The sequence below is a fragment of the Etheostoma cragini genome, chromosome 15, assembly GCF_013103735.1.
Source record: "Etheostoma cragini isolate CJK2018 chromosome 15, CSU_Ecrag_1.0, whole genome shotgun sequence".
Lineage (NCBI taxonomy): Eukaryota > Metazoa > Chordata > Actinopteri > Perciformes > Percidae > Etheostoma > Etheostoma cragini.
In genome coordinates, this window is record NC_048421.1 from 21,486,508 (window position 1) to 21,502,567 (window position 16,060).

Genomic DNA, 16,060 nt, shown 5'->3' on the forward strand with positions numbered 1-16,060 from the left:
TATCTGTATAGTGTCTTGAGATAACTCTTGTTATGAATTGATACTATAAATAAAATTGAATTGAATTGAATTGAAAGTGTAAATTATTTTGTGCAGTTTCTGTAAAAAATGTGCTGTCACTGTTTTGACTCTCCACTCATGTTGCCTTCATTTAAAAATAATGAGGCACAGCTATTTAACAATAACAAATCAGTCCTCTGAGTGCATTTAAAGAAGTTAGCCTGATAAGGTTTAACTGTATAATTTTATCCGGCTAACATGATGTCAGCCTGGATTAGTTGAGCCCTGTTTAAATTAATTCAATTGTATTTATAGTGTCAAATCATAACAGACGTTATCTCAGGAAACTTTCCAGATTGGTCCAGACCACATTCTATAATTTTCGGAGACTCCCCCAAGAGCAACCTCACACTATCAAATTAAAGAATGGGGTCCCAATCTTATTACCCAATCAGGCCATCCTTCAATGACTATAACCTAGCATTATGTTGGTGCATTCATGTGTGCGTATATTACCTTCAGGTGTATGACTGCGTCAGTGCCGTAACCCTCAATAGAGTAGAGCTGTAACTCTCCCTGGAAGTAGCGAGTGTAGAGACGAGAGATGGGCAGACCATAGCCAAACCCTGCCTGCAAACACACACACACACACATACACACACATACACATCAGCTCTCCTCATTATATTGCGTTTAAATGTGTGTGTTTGTTTGTAAGTTGCTTACCAGTGGGGCTCTGTGTTTGTCTCCTATGGAGGGTCTGGGAGCTGTGGAGTACATGTAGCTGAACAGATGCTCGGTCTTCCTCAGGGGAACGCCACCTCCTCTGTCACTCATCTGTAGAGGGACATAGATTATGGAGAGGTAAACGCAACAGGCATTATGGAGACAAGACAAACAGTCTTTAATCAAAACAAAAAGGTGGAGATCTCAGTTTCCTTGTTAGCATAAAATATAGACTGGGTGACCTGGTATACATGTGAGTGTGTGTCTTCACCCTTAGTAACCATGTTCAGTTTGTCTATGGCATGCAATTAGGCCAAAGGTTGCAGGTATCAAACAACAGTGTGCTTTGTACCGTCGTGAGACAGGTTAGTTTTACCCTACTGATGATGTGTTGTTGCAATAGTAATCCTGCTCAGTACGAGAGGAACCGCAGGTTCAGACATTTGGTGTATGTGCTTGGCTGAGGAGCCAATGGTGCGAAGCTACCATCTGTGGGATTATGACTGAATGCCTCTAAGTCAGAATCCCGCCTAGACGTAACGGGGGGCGGCTGTGGCTCAGTGGTAGAGCGGTTGCCTTCCAATCGGAAGGTTGGTGATTCGATCCCCGCCCCTGCAGTCATTGTCGAAGTGTCCTTGGGCAAGACACTGAACCCCGAGTTGCCCCCGGTGCTGCGCACCGGAGTGTGAATGTGTGTGAATGTTTATCTGATGAGCCGGACCGCACCTTGTACGGCAGCCCCGGCCACAGTGTGTGAATGGTGAATGTTCCCTGTAGATGTAAAAGCGCTTTGAGCAGTTGTTAAGACTGGAAAAGCGCTATATAAATACAGCACATTTACATTTAGTGTATCCTGTCTAAATATAGATGCATGATGTGCCAGGAACTGATTATGTCAATGAATGGGGCTGGTATCTGGCCAGATGATGGATCTGTGATTATAATGAGGGTTTATTGAGTTTAGGTCATGTAATAAGCAGCTGAACAGTTAGAGTAACACGAACAATGGGGCAAAGGGTGAAAACACTTTAGAATGGGGACAAAAGAAAGCATTGATTCTACTTCCTTTAAATAGCTTTTTTTTTAAAGTCTTACATAATCACCTTGAAGTACAACTAATGTGTGTGTTACATACTTATGCATGGCTTTATTACAGGAAGGATTACTATCTAATATTTTTTTTGAAGTAAAGAAGTTTAAGTTAAGACAACTGTTTCTATTCTTGGTTTGATCATTTGGGGCATTCAACTAGCACATTGCTTGTTCTTTCTTTCAACTTGTGACGTTCTAGAAAGCTTAACTAAAGTTGTCTTGATGTTTGCTAATGCATTCTGGGGTTTTATAGCCACTTCTGCCATCATGAATTGTATGTGCTCCCTTTGCACTCTTTTGAAACATAATCACAGAAGAATCTGATTGCCCTGATGTGATTTTCCAGATGGCAGAACACACACTGCCCTTCTCGTTGTACTTCCATTCTGGTACGTTAGAGTGATTTTTACTCTGGTTTGTACGGTAAAGCTAAAGTAAATGTGTGAAAAGTTTGCCTTTCCCCTTTTCACTAGGCTCTGTTGTTGTAATTAATACTGTTTTGTGTCTGTTTAATTCTTAATTTCCCTGTAACGTCAATGGTTATTGTTTTAATTTGCCACTTTATTATTTGACATAGTCCTGTTCAAAAGGTTTCATGGGTTAATAGTGTTGGTTATGGTTCTGTCTGTGATGTAGGGAGTAGCTTGGCTTTATTTAGGAGAGTGGATACAGGTTTGCCTCATGAGGTCTGTCCTTAAGGGAGGGGTTGGTTAATCCTAAAGTAACAACAACTGAGATAGTGAGATAGTTCTGCAGTAAAATTACATGTTAATAATATTTGGAGTGCCTATTGTAGTTGGTAAACATATGTTTAAATAGTAAAGTTAGCAGTAATGAATCTCTCCAATTGTACTGAAGGGTCAGTGGTGCTTACTCAGGTTAATTCATCCATGTAGGTGGTATGGTCCAGTTGGGAATGCTGAGTTATAAGGGCATCAGGAGAAGAAAGGAGTTTTTTTTGTCTTTCTTTCGTTCTTGTGGCAGTTGGCTGTGATGTGGTGTTTTTTTTTTGCTGTTCTGTTGCCTTAGTTTAACATTTTTTTGTTAATAAAGAAGACACAAATGGTGGCCTTCTCCTATTGTCAATTGTGACAAATGTAATCCAACAGAAGTAGAAAGCATATATGTCAAGGACGTGTAATCTCCCTACATCTACATTTCTAGTCAATGTGGAAAGTGCGACTGATCTGCTAACTTTACGCTTTTAATGTCAACTCAAAACGACCGACAATTTAAGAGATGTTTCTGTATGTGGAAGAGTCACTTACCTTGATTGACAGGTCCTCTCCACCAAGAGCGACCATGACCTTGATGGGTGGGAGGGTCCTGCTGGCCTCATGATTCTCAATGGTTGCTCTCATGGCATTCTACAGAGAGGAAACAGGGAGGTTTACTAGCTGTTGGGATCTAAACATCACCCATTCAGTTCAATGTTATTGTCAACGGCACAATGTGCAGGCACATATCTAACAAAATGTAGGTCATTGCTTTCCAACAAACAGTGCACATACACAGTAGATAAATAACACAATATGGACATTATCAACATTATTTGCAGACTCAGAATTATTGCAAATTACATTATATCATAAACGCATGCAGCTGATCAGGATGCTCCCAGTGGTGCAGTGGTAGAAGTTGGTGAGTATTTTGGGGAAATAGATGGGCGATCCTCAGCTTCTTCAGGAAGTGCAGGTGTGGTTGAGCCTTCTTCACAAGAACGTTGGTATTTAAGATCCAGGAGAACTCCTCACTGAAGTGGACTCCAGTAAATTTAAAGCTGGAAACACACTCCCCAGCGACCCTAGGTTGCTAGGTATAAGGGGGAGTGGCAGCAGCTGTCGAACTTCCGTAAGTCCACGATAATGTGCCAATGTGCAGAAGACAAAGGAGCTCACTGAGGTTTGTGGGAGGCGCACCAATAGAAGTCGTGCTGTGTGCAGGATTACGCAAGATCCCACAAGATCCTGTCTCAGTGCATGCATTGTCTTAATGCGGGGGCGGCGGCTGTGGCTCAGTGGTAGAGCGGTTGCCTGCCAATCGGAAGGTTGGTGGTTCAATCCCCGCCCCTGCAGTCATTGTCGAAGTGTCCTTGGGCAAGACACTGAACCCAGAGTTGCCCCCGGTGCTGCGCATCGGAGTGTGAATGTGTGTGAATGTTTATCTGATGAGCAGGTGGCACCTTGTACGGCAGCCCTGGCCACAGTGTATGAATGTGTGTGGATGGTGAATGTTTCCTGTAGATGTAAAAGCGCTTTGAGCAGTTGTTAAGACTGGAAAAGCGCTATATAAATACAGCACATTTACATTTAATCCGACAGCGCAGTTGCTAACTTAGCTTAGCGTTGTTGTGCGTAAAAGTGACCCAACAACAACAAAAACAACAACAAGACCAAAACATTATGCATTCTTGTGGCCTGCGTATTCACAATGAGTACAAATAGCAATGCAGATTGAGGCTACTTTTACACGTGGCAGGCTATTTTCATAAACGGACATTTCAACCTCTCTATTTTCAAAATTAACATTGTGAAGAGTTGTCAATATTCAGAAAAGTTTTTGGTTACACGTACCCGTGTATTCCGTCAAGAGCATGCCAGGTGGCAGTGTAACGAGAAGCTAAAGCCCACGTTAGCCAATCAGAATCCCGAAAATAGCAACAACAGCAACAAATCACTTCCTCTCTCTTCTCTTCTTCACTTCCTCGTTAGCTTAAACCCAAGGGGGTAAGCCTGTCCTCTCTCAGCGTAGCTCCCATGGCGCCATTTTAATGCTACAAAGCCATCACCTGCAGTCAGCATCCCACTGACTGCCATTCATTTTGGCGCCACTTTGACAGTGAATAACTTTACATCTGAAGCGTTTCAAGACTCTAATTGTGTAGATCATCCTCACGTCCTCGGGCTGTTGAGCGATCGCAACCTCTACCTCCCGTTGTTCTATTTCCAAAGCACGCAGCCCCTCTTCTGAAAACTCTGGTAAGTAAAGGTATGGTTCTGGATCTTGACTGTTTGAGAAGTCATTCTCTTTGTCTCTCACAAAATCCGCAATTGTTCATCGACATTCACTGTCAACTGTAGAAAAAATAGCCAGGTAATATTGACGCCAGTGTGTTGATGGAAGTTGGGAGTTTCCAGGTGCTGGGTGACATCTCTGCGCCCATGTCACAGTGCTTTGGCTGTGCTTTGTCCCTATTTTGTCCCAAATCTATTTCTGCCTAGGAAATTGCAATCTTAATCTGCATTGCTATTTGTATTTGTTGTGAAGTAACTAGGTTTTGTTTTTGTTGTTGTTGGGTCACTTTTATTCACGACATGCTAACAGGCAACCAAGGATTCCTTTTACACCTTAAACTGAGATAGAGGCGGAGTGTGCTGGACTAGACAATGCATGCGATGAGACAAAAATACGTTCAGGATTTAGCTAAGTCCAGGAAAGAAGGTGAATACCCCAATTTTAACAAACAGTGGCGTGTTCTTTTAAATTCAAGGGAGAGGAGTTTGAAGGTTAACTTGGAGGGCATAATGATGTTAAAGGCAGAGCTGTAATCTATGAACAGCGTCCGGTTTTTTGTGTTTTTGTGTTTCAGGTGCAGGGCCGTGGAAATGGCATCCCCTGTTGACCTTTAATGACAATAGGCAAATTGATGTGAGTCAAAGGGGGAGGGGGAGGGGGTCTCTCAAAGCACTATATGGCAATGGAGGTCAGTGCTATCGGTCCAAAGTCATTCAGAGATGTGGGTGATGATTTTTTGGGGACACAAATGATAGAGGCTTTCAGGTCAATACTTACATTTGATTAAAAGACAGCTATGAGATAATTTCAAAGGAAGTTAGTATATAAATGTAATAAAATTCACTTTTGGAATATGTCTTAATTTGCTAACAATTCAGCAACAATGGACGGCAATAATATAGTGAAGCATGTTGTACTATCTTTGCAGTTTTACACTACAGGCACCATTCCCAAACTGGGGATCACACCTTCACAAGGTGCCACCTGCTCATCAGATAAAAAACACTCACATCATGCTGGGGGGTATTATGCTAATCATTAGTTTCTTTACCTTGTTAGCATAAAACATAGACTGGGTGACCTGTTGTACATGTAACTGTGTAACGTCGCCCTTAGTAACCATGTTCAGTTTGTCCATGGCATGCAATTAGGCCAAAAGTTGCAGGTATCAAACAATAGTGTGCTAAATCCCGTCTAAATATAGATGTATGATGTACCAGGAGCTATGTCAATGAATGAGGCTGGTATCTGGACAGATGATGGATCTGTGATGATAATGAGGGTTTATGGAGTTAAGGTCACATAATTAAGCAGCTGAACTCTTGTTATGAATTGATACTATAAATAAAATGTAATTGAATTGAACAGTCAGAGTAACAAGAACAATGGGGCAGCGGTTGAAAACACTTTTCAGAATGGGGACAAAAAAAAGCATTGATTCTACTTCCTTTCAATAGCTGTTTTCACAAGTATCACATAATCACCTTAAAGTACAAATAATGTGTGTTAATACCTTACTTATGGATAGCTTTATTACAAGAAGGATTAGTATCATCTTTGCAGTTTCAAAATTACAGGCACCATTCCTGAACTGGAGACCATACTTTCACAAGGTGCCACCTGCTCATCAGATAAAAACACACACCATGCTGGAAGGTCTAATGTCAATATGGTATCAAAATGTGTTCTAGGAAATGCAGGATCCAGTGAATTTGGAGTTTGATCCATTATGGGGACCAATAGTCTGCCTCTGCTGCTACAATTCTAACCATTTAGAAAACACTGTCTCTCATTAGAGTAGCCGATTGAGGCTGCATTCACACGCACTGCAGCAGTTCTTATACCTTCCATTCCATTTCCATTCATTTCAAATTGGGGTATGGTGCGTTTAGGCTGTTTCTTAAATGTGGAGCTCTATAAAAGTTCTGATGGAAAACAACCCTGCAGCAAATCACCAGATCACTTTTTCTGGTCAGAATGGGCCCTAAGTTATTGAGGAGGCTCCAATACTACTGTATATAGTATAGCATATGTCCTATAGTGTTTTTATTTATTTGTCTGTGTGCAGATGCAGTATTATTACTTACCTTGAAGAGTTCAAAAAGTATGTGGTACAGATGAGATGGGATGTATGAGATGTGGATGGGCTCTCTGTTGTTGCTGGCTAAGGTAGGAAAAAATGAAAAAACAACACAACAAATCATTGTTCAATGCACACACACATCAACCATCGATAAAAAACTGTGTGTGTGTTTTGTCAGTGTTTCATGTGTGTCTCACCATTCATCTGCCTCAGCTCCAGCTCTGGGGCTCCAAGGTAATACTGCTCACACAGCAACTTTGCACTCTCATAGGCATCTAGACAGAGCCAAAAAGCAAAAACAGCTCTATTCTTTGCCCTGCATAGACTTAATGGATTTAACTTAAAGAGAAACAGATGTGATAAGTACAAGGTTATCGTCTGTATACCAGCATGGAAGATAAATGTGTTTGATATAAACCAGCTACTCTGATTCTTTCTGTTCAAACCCGAACACAGGCTCAAATTGGACGAGCAGCCTAACCGCTGCATCCTGGTTATCATCGTGCTCTATTTGTTTATAGGAGGTGATTTGCTATTGAGTCCGATGATAGCCAAACTACTAACAACACTCGGTTTCCATAGGCAATTTTTTGACTGAATCTCCGCTGAATTGGTCATTCACAGCAGATAGCGTTGATATGTTTCAATCAGTTTATATCTGGCCTATCACAAACTATTTGGTGAGTGTTCTACTTGAGTCACACACTTTGCTGCCTAAAAGGTTGTGTTGACTTTAATTCAAATAACGTTTACTGGTAGCAACAAATTTGCTATTCCTAAAATGCTAGTGTTACTAAAATGTTTCAGCTAAATCAAATAATTACACAAAAAAAACAGGAATGAAAAACATCTGGGCCACCCACTGCCAAGGTATCTGTTTTGTATTAACATTCCTGTCATAAAGAGATTTACCATAAAGTAGTCTATAGGAAAATCACGTTCTTTTAATTTGCACAGAATTTTAACTACAGCATGTGTGTGCTCACAAGAAAGGCGGGGGAGCGGGCACTTTCATCACCGTCAGGGGTCTTTGCTCATAACACTGTTCTTTTAGGGAATGGAGTTATTTAAGTTGCCTGTAGAAACTCAGATTAATAGATTAATCCAACCTAGTAGTTTCCAAATTCCAAATAAGTTCAAAATAAAGTACATGAACAACATTTTTTTTACTATTTTGTAAATTCCTTTCATTTATACTCTATTTTTACACACTTCTATCTGTATTTACTGGAGTGACATGCCATATTAATGCATGTTATAGATAAACAATTATCATGTGACTTTAATGATAACAGCATGTGACTGTAATGAGAAGGCAATGTCGGCTGATAAGCCTAATATCCACTTTTCAAAACCCCCTGTGACAGACTCTCTTGCTCTCTCTAAGCCTTCTTACCTCGCACAACCTCTGGCACATCACACATGGAGTCGATACAGCCAATGGTGTTGGGGTGGGCGGGGTTTGTGTTACCGTCGAAGATAAGAGCTGTGAGGAAGCAGAGAAAGAGGACATAGTTATCACTACACTACCACTACTAGTAACAGTACTGACATTAAGTAGAGTAGCAGTTTTTGAGCTACAGTATGTGATGTTTGTGGTCATCTGGTCAGGTGTGGTTCTAACCCATCGGTCTCTTCCAGGTCTAAGTGCCTTAAACCTGCATTCAACCTCATTTCCAGCAGGGGGCGTTTCAAATGGCTAAAAAAAGTCTGTTTCTATAGAAGTCTATGAGAAAGGACCCTGCTTCTCACTTGCTTTGTTACCACAGTAAACATTTTCATGAGTTTATGACCTCAGTTGCTAGTTTTACATCTTTTTCAATACAGCAAAACATTCATTTAGTAAATTATGGTCCCAATTGCTTTAAAAGTGACGATAGACCAGGGGATGCTTTATGCTGTCAATAGAGCTGTGATAGAGGCTTAGCAATTGCTAACCATAGCACTGTGTACATTTAAATGAACTTGCTTTTGTCTCAAACTTTGGTCCTCTTAATGTGTTTTCACTTTAGGAAAGTTGAAACATTTTGGTTGCCTAAAAAAATTCAGCGTTACCAACCAAGCAAGCTAGCTAGCACTAGCGTGAACTGGTAACTTAAGAGAGAGTCTGCTGATTTTCAAGCAGCTCTTTGTACTGCTGTATGCCAACACCAATACCTGTTTACCAGCTGACAAAACTATGCTGGATGACTCACATCAAAAAGGTTGAAAATTGGTGACTTTTTCCTCTTTAGCGTTCAGCTGAGGGCAGTCATGGCATTGAAACCATAGAGACACTGACTTAGCCTCAAAATCCCCCCAGCTCCAATCTTTTATCCAGATACATTCTGGCCAAAGATTTTGTGATCACTCTGCCTTTGATTCACTGCTGCCGGAGATGTTATATTCACCCGCCACTTTGTATTACAGTCATTACAGTGTGTGTAATCTTTTTCCAGGTTAGTGGGGATGCATGCCGCTTGTGAAATGTTCCCTCAGCATTTGGTTTTGCTGCTAAACTGTATGTAAAATATCCTATGAGGGTATCTATTTGGTGGATTTTTCCTTAGCGGTTGTTAACTAGCAAATAAGCCCACTGATGGCAACATTACTGTTCATATGTTTGCCCAATGTTTAGTAATGACAGTAGTAGTGGTCATTGAGAGTGAAATTGTGATCAGAGTATCTGGAATTGCTCATTGACGTTAGCCATGTGTGATATCTGAAAACTGAATGGACTCACAGTAGTAAGTAGTAGTAGTAGTTACTTTGGACAACTTTACCCCACTTCACAGGCTGGTAGTTTTGAGTGTATATGTGTGTGTGTGTGGCAGCTCACTGTGCTGGTTGATGAGCATGCGGATGGAGATGCGGCTGGTGTAGAAGCGGTCCAGGAAGTACTGGATGTTGTGGTCAGTAACAGAGTCCTGCTGGCTAAAAGTGTCTTTATACTCAATGATTCCCTGAGCCATGGTGGGCACCACATCGTTGTGCCGGTTCCTAATGGCCACCAAGGCCTCCATAAACCTGGGATTGGTGGGCCGAGTAGGGCAACAGAAAGAAGAGGGCCAGAAGGAAAGAACAGGACAGGGAGAAGGAAAAAATTAGGTCAGAAAAAAATAATAAAGTGAAAGCAAGACTATCAGTGCCAGAACTGGACCAAAAAAACTGCCAGTACCCTAATTTATCAATTTCATGAAATGATCATTGCATGAATCTCGAATATGTGTATTTAATTTATGACCTATATCCGGGGGTAACCCCAAAAGGTTGACTATTTGAAGATTTGATCTAAGACGCCTGCTATGACTGCAAATTTCACAGTTGAATCAAACTGTAATGGGCATTACAGACACTGAATGGTATCCTGTCAACATCAGTCCTGGTCTGCTTTTGTTTTTAGATAGGTGTGCTACACTCACGTCTCAAGGACTCTGTGGTCATCTGGGTTCTTATCCAGAAACTCCAAGATCTCCATCAGGCTCTGGATGTACCTACGAGAATACAAACCACAGACAAATGAGCATGCCTGCTTTCACAGGGGATAATAGGCACGTACATGCACGTACATCCACCGCCTGGTAATATTAGCAGTACATTCCACTGGACGGGGGAGAGAGAAAAACACAGAGAGAAGCAGGAGAAGGAGACTGAGAGGAGAAAGTAAACACCGCCATCCATCACCAGCCCTGAAATGTGTCCGTGGGGGTAAGGTGCCACCTCCCAGCAGATCACGAGCAGCAGCCTGCTGACTAACTATCATCTCAGTTAGTCAGTCAGCTGGTTAGAAGATCTTCCTTCTTTCAGAACAGTCAGCGATAAGTGTTGGTAAACCACCTTCTGGGTCCTTAAAATATCAAATCACAATATTGTATTTCCATCGGTGGACACATTTTCAAACACAACGAGTCAGGAAAGTCATGGAGCACCGTCTCTTATTTCACTCAGCTGGTCCTGTTAAGTTTTCCCTTTCAAAAGAAGAGTACAATATTTATTGGGGATGATAAATCATCGCCAGTGAACAATTACTAGAAATTTCCCAGAAACGCTACCAGGATTTTAGAAGACATGGTGTAAATGAATTTGTTAGATATAAAAACATAAGTTTTATAAATTAATATTGCAAGATCATGTCAATTTTAAAGAGCCTTTCTGTCTGTATTCCAGATGATAAATACAGTTTATAGGAATAAAGTTGTCTTTTTAAAAACATCATTCTGATAAAGGGATAGTTTTACTGCTTAATTTACAACCAGGTACTTTTATTTTGAAACTTCAGGACGCACGGCATCTGCAGAAGTTGCTGAAAAACAGGTAAGAGAGTCATTTCTTTTGCAAGCGCCATATTAAGCTGTTATCTGCAGGGGCTGAACCTTAAAAAAGTGATGAATAAGTTTGAGAAGATTTATTTTGGGAACATTTTATATAAGGATTGTAAACATCATCCTTACGTTAGTTAACAGCCAGAATCATTCAGGTCGTATGGATTATTCTGAGAAATATCGCGATAAAAGATGAAGTTATCAAGTAAATGGAAAGTTATTTTGTTTGAAAGAAGCTTTCAGTTTTGTTTTGAAAGGTTAAACTTGATTCTTTTAATAAGTTTATGTTTTCATGTGTGAAATGCATTTGAGGTGCTAATTTAAAGTCTGTTTTATACTGAAACAGACTAATTATCTTTTGGTACGATTGTTATGAAACTTAACAAAAGGTTATAACCTGGTTGTGAATGCAGGTCAAGGTTTTGGTTAGATTTGGAAGTCCTGGAAGAACATTTATTGATCTCAATAGATGTGAGATGCCAACCCAGTTTGATTCCTGTCACTGAATCGTGTCCACTGATGGAGCCAGATTAGAGTTTGGTGGTAGGATTGTACCAGTCAGTCCACTCGTCATCACTCTTCGGAGATCCACACATGACTTTACACTTAAAGCAAGCAACTCTCACATTAATTCAAATTAACTTTAAGGACAATTGATTTTATTTTATTTTCTAAGGGCCCACTACTTTTTTCACATGTGTCAACATGTTTGTACCGGGTTCAAATTACCCATTTGGTTACTAAAGTCTAAGTATCTTCAACCCTGTTTTGTGTCTGTCTATTGTACTTGAACTTCCCTCCTTGCAAATCTAGAGCGAAGGGGTACTTACCCAGGAGTGGGTCACATTTGCATTTCTGTATGTGCCAAACTTCCAAAGATCAGCAAAATTAGAAGCCAATATAACTATATATACAATAACTATACTATAATACTAACTCTTGAATAAGGGTTAAAAAAATATAAGCAGATCATTTTCCTTTTGCATCATCAAGTCAAATGTGGCTTGCAGAATGGCAGTTCGTGCCCAAAGTATTACTTTCATAATGCTCTACACTTTTTCTTTTTTTGAAATAATCATTCTGTGAAAGTGTCTCGTGTCATTACTGGAGTACAACCTTTCGGAAACTTCTACAGTATCTTCTTATGAGTGACGCTGAAAGTGTAACTTTGTTTATCATTCAACATTGAAGTTGCAGAACTGAACATGCTGTTCCCCTCAGCTGCAACAACAAGCAGCCAGGGAACTGGGACAAAGTTCAGCCCCCCCCCCCCCCCCTCCGTCCTCCGTCCTCCTCTCCCTGCTTTGTAATGCAATGCTGTAACTGATTATATCTGTGCCCAAGGTGCAGTGTTGGCATGATATTAATAGCCATCGGATTTAACAACTTTAGAAAATAAGGACCTACTCTGCAAAAAAAGTCTTGAGTCTGTAAGATTTGAAAAAGCCAATTGCCGGTGAAATAAATAACTTCTTATGCTCTTTGTTGCCCTACAGGGGAAAGGTTCTACTTCCAGGAACCAAATGTTTTGAAAGAGTTTTGAAAGTGTTTCACACGTGAGAAGGGTCCTTTTGGAAAAAAGAAAAAGATGTCAGTTAACAGCTTTTTTACTTTGTCTTTACTTTCGGGACCCTCTCGCATTCCTAGGGTCAAACTGACCCGTGACTTATTTGGGGTTTTCAAAACAATTCTGATATAAAATTTTACTTCATAATCTATTAACAAATATTGTCTTTATCACAATTTCAAACAACTGAGATGATATATATGTTTATATATCTACTAATATATACTAGCACACAATTAAAAATGGAAGTGTGATTCATTTTTTTTATAATATATAAATCATAAGGTAATAATTCATGTTAAAAATCCACTATGTGATCATTCTTATCTTGAAAAAAGTGGACATGTCCACAATACTTTTCGGAATTGAGTCAGAAATACAGGTTAATCACAGAAAATAAGGTAAGGCCATTGGTTTTCAGGTAGAAAAAATTTATATTTTTTACCATTTTTCTTCTTCTAAAAATTTGAATTGGGTCAATTTGACCCGAATTCCATACAAGGGTTAAATAGGAGGCTCTATGACATAAGTCTGAGTTCTTCGCAAGAGGCCGTGGCATGTAAGGTCTGTCAAGTCAGGAACTCAGTCACCAGATAATCAATTAGTCAATCCTTCAGTGAGTATTCAGTGGTCTATCTCTATGCTCACCAGCCGTGGAGCAACTGGACGGAGGGCGTGGCCAGCAGCCGGTCCGGCAACATGTTGATCTCCTTCATGATGTTGGACAAACGGACCGGAAGCTCCTGGCGAAGGAAAACAAACGATGTGCGTTCACAGGCATTGGTCGAACCTGGAGAGTAACAAAAGGGGGTTACAATCCAATGTGAATTCAAGCCAAAAAAACACTTACATAATCAGTTATTTTGTGAAACCACAATTAAAGCATTGATTAGAGCATTTTTTTTTAATGATAATGGTTACACTATTGCTTGGATCCATCAAATATGTAGCATCACCCCACATTACCTTAGTTAGCCTATGATACTATCAGGAAGACCACCCACCCACAGTCCGGTTGGCTTTTGAGCGTTCAAAACCCACAGAAGCACCTTTGCATGTGTAATGTATTTAGTCCGTCTGTGGTGTTTCATCTACTATGGTGCTTTGTTTAATTAGCAAGATTACCGTAAATGATGCTGCTGTAGCGGAAATGGCCGTCGTTCAATAACATGCTAACGTAGTTCCACAGGGATTTGCACTTGTTTGCTACCGTTTGCTAGGGTCCTAATGGGTATGGCGTGGTTTACTCCGTAGGCTGTGAACCTGCGTGTCTGTGTCACATAGAGGTGATATATATAACAAAAGATGTATCCTGGGATTTATTTAAAAGGTAATTTAAAAAGTAATACAGAAATAAAAAAGTTATTATTTCCCTAAAATTGTATTATTGAACCTCTATATATGGGAGCCCGCTCTATCAACTGAGCTGGCGCCCGTTAACCGCAATAATTCGTGATACAATTATTGTCCAGCAAAATTTGGAATCATTACAGGCCTGGGTTTTATGTAAGTCATTGAGTTAACAAATTGACTTTTGGTTTCAGACACGATGCAAACCCCTGACTGACCCTACTGTGTGAAAGTCCAGTGTTTGTGTGATCTCACCATCCACCTCAACCACCATCCCAAATGCACACATGCAAACATACTCACATCCATTTAACGTTATGCTCATACACTTTTTCACATTATGCATGCATGTGTAGGTCAAGAATGCATGTGTGTGCAAATGCTTTGTACTGGTACATACAGTCTGTACTGGATATGCAAGTGAAGTATTACATTTTGGCCTAAATGGCTTCTCATATGCCGAGCATGGACACGAGAAAAATAACGAGAAAAATAAAGAACCTCCCCTGCTCTTTCAAAAAAAGTCAAATTGCCTTACTTTCAGTCTAAAAAAAGAGGTACCTTACCTGTTTTCAGACCCCTTGTCTCCTCCTAATAATTTGTACACAATCCCTAACAAAAGTTAGCCTCCTTTGTTGTCACTAATTTTCACCCTTGTCATCTCTGTTGACTGCATTACAGGAGCAGCAATGTTACACCATCATTAACACGCTGGGAATCTCCAAACCTCACTACCAGGCTTCGTACTTAACAGCTTGTTTCCCTTCAGTGATGAGGTGACATGGGAAAAGGAAGCCAATGAGACACATTTGGACACAATTTCTTCGAGAACTGCTCTTCCTCTGTCTCTGTTTCTGATTGCTGACCCCTGTCACAATGACTAACTGCAAAATGCAGAGATTGTAGAAAAGATTTGAGCTGCAAAGATTAATCAATAATTAACTATCGACTATTTTCATGGTCAGTTAATCTGTTTGAGAAAAAAGTAAAACTTCTCTGATTCCAGCTTCTTAAATGTGAATATTTCCTGGTGTTTTCTCTCCTCTATGACAGTAAACTGAACATCTTTGAGTTGTAAACAAAACAAGACATTTGTGAACGACATTTTTCATCATTTTTTTTTACATTTTATGTAGACCAAACAACTAATCATTTAATTAAAATAAACGTTGTAGGAGCAGCCCTAAATACAAACATGTCAACATCAGGGATAGATGCAATATTAGCCCCATCTCATTCCTGTTCTGGCATATAACATACATTAAAACCTAAATACTAAAACGAGTTTAAAAATTGCATGTACATACACATAGATGAATATCTATATGAGGTTTCGGTTGCATAGATGTCAGACAAAACTAACTTTTTATTTTACAGGATCACCAGAAATGTCTTAATGTAAACATGTTGAAAATAGATGTATGCCTACTCACCGAAATCCAGAAACTGCTTCATTGAAAGAGGAGAGGGGGAGAACTTGGAGAAATGATCGACGTGTTTGGGCACGTTGGCCAGGGCGGCCGCCTTCATCAGGGACCGAACAAACCTCATTTTACTTGTCACCCCCGAAAGCTAATTCAAATATTACAAAAATGACATATAACAATATCCTCTGGCGTAAAAAAAAGAGTTGAGTGATGGTCAATAGCGAGTCGAGTAATGCAGTAGATGGTAGCGTTTACAGTCTGCAGTCCCCTCACATGAAGCTGTTATATATTAGACGAGATTAGCCAATGAGAGAGCGTGGTGGACTGCAGCAAGCAAACGGGTTTCTAGGAATCCCACCTACCCAGCTGAAGCCCACTGGAAGAAAAGATAAACAAGGAGACGCATGTGGGTGGGTGCGTGAGTGCGTGCGCGTGTGTGTGTGTGCGTACTGCGTCTGGCACCTTGTCAAGAGTCTGAGAGGGAGAACGATAGACAGAG

At 40.3% G+C, this 16,060-nt stretch overlaps 1 protein-coding gene across 3 annotated transcripts in view; it reads right to left on the bottom strand.

Moving 5' to 3' along the window:
- The window catches only part of LOC117958727 (pyruvate dehydrogenase (acetyl-transferring) kinase isozyme 2, mitochondrial-like), a 19,031-nt gene extending 3,201 nt beyond the window's left edge, over positions 1-15,830 (bottom strand). Inside the window, exons 1-10 of one of the 3 annotated variants that reach the window (XM_034895314.1) lie at positions 15,568-15,830; positions 13,433-13,574; positions 10,318-10,389; positions 9,735-9,922; positions 8,313-8,402; positions 7,114-7,191; positions 6,921-6,997; positions 3,087-3,185; positions 727-837; positions 517-630 (exon numbers count right to left, since the gene is read on the bottom strand). In XM_034895314.1, coding sequence (XP_034751205.1) covers positions 517-630; positions 727-837; positions 3,087-3,185; positions 6,921-6,997; positions 7,114-7,191; positions 8,313-8,402; positions 9,735-9,922; positions 10,318-10,389; positions 13,433-13,574; positions 15,568-15,685 — 1,089 coding nt within the window. In that variant the 5' untranslated portion in view covers positions 15,686-15,830. Of the gene's footprint in view, positions 1-516; positions 631-726; positions 838-1,569; positions 1,659-3,086; positions 3,186-6,920; positions 6,998-7,113; positions 7,192-8,312; positions 8,403-9,734; positions 9,923-10,317; positions 10,390-13,432; positions 13,575-15,567 lie in introns of those variants that run through there. The other 2 variants (XM_034895316.1, XM_034895317.1) reach the window with 2 other exon arrangements.
- Positions 15,831-16,060: the final 230 nt, after the last annotated feature.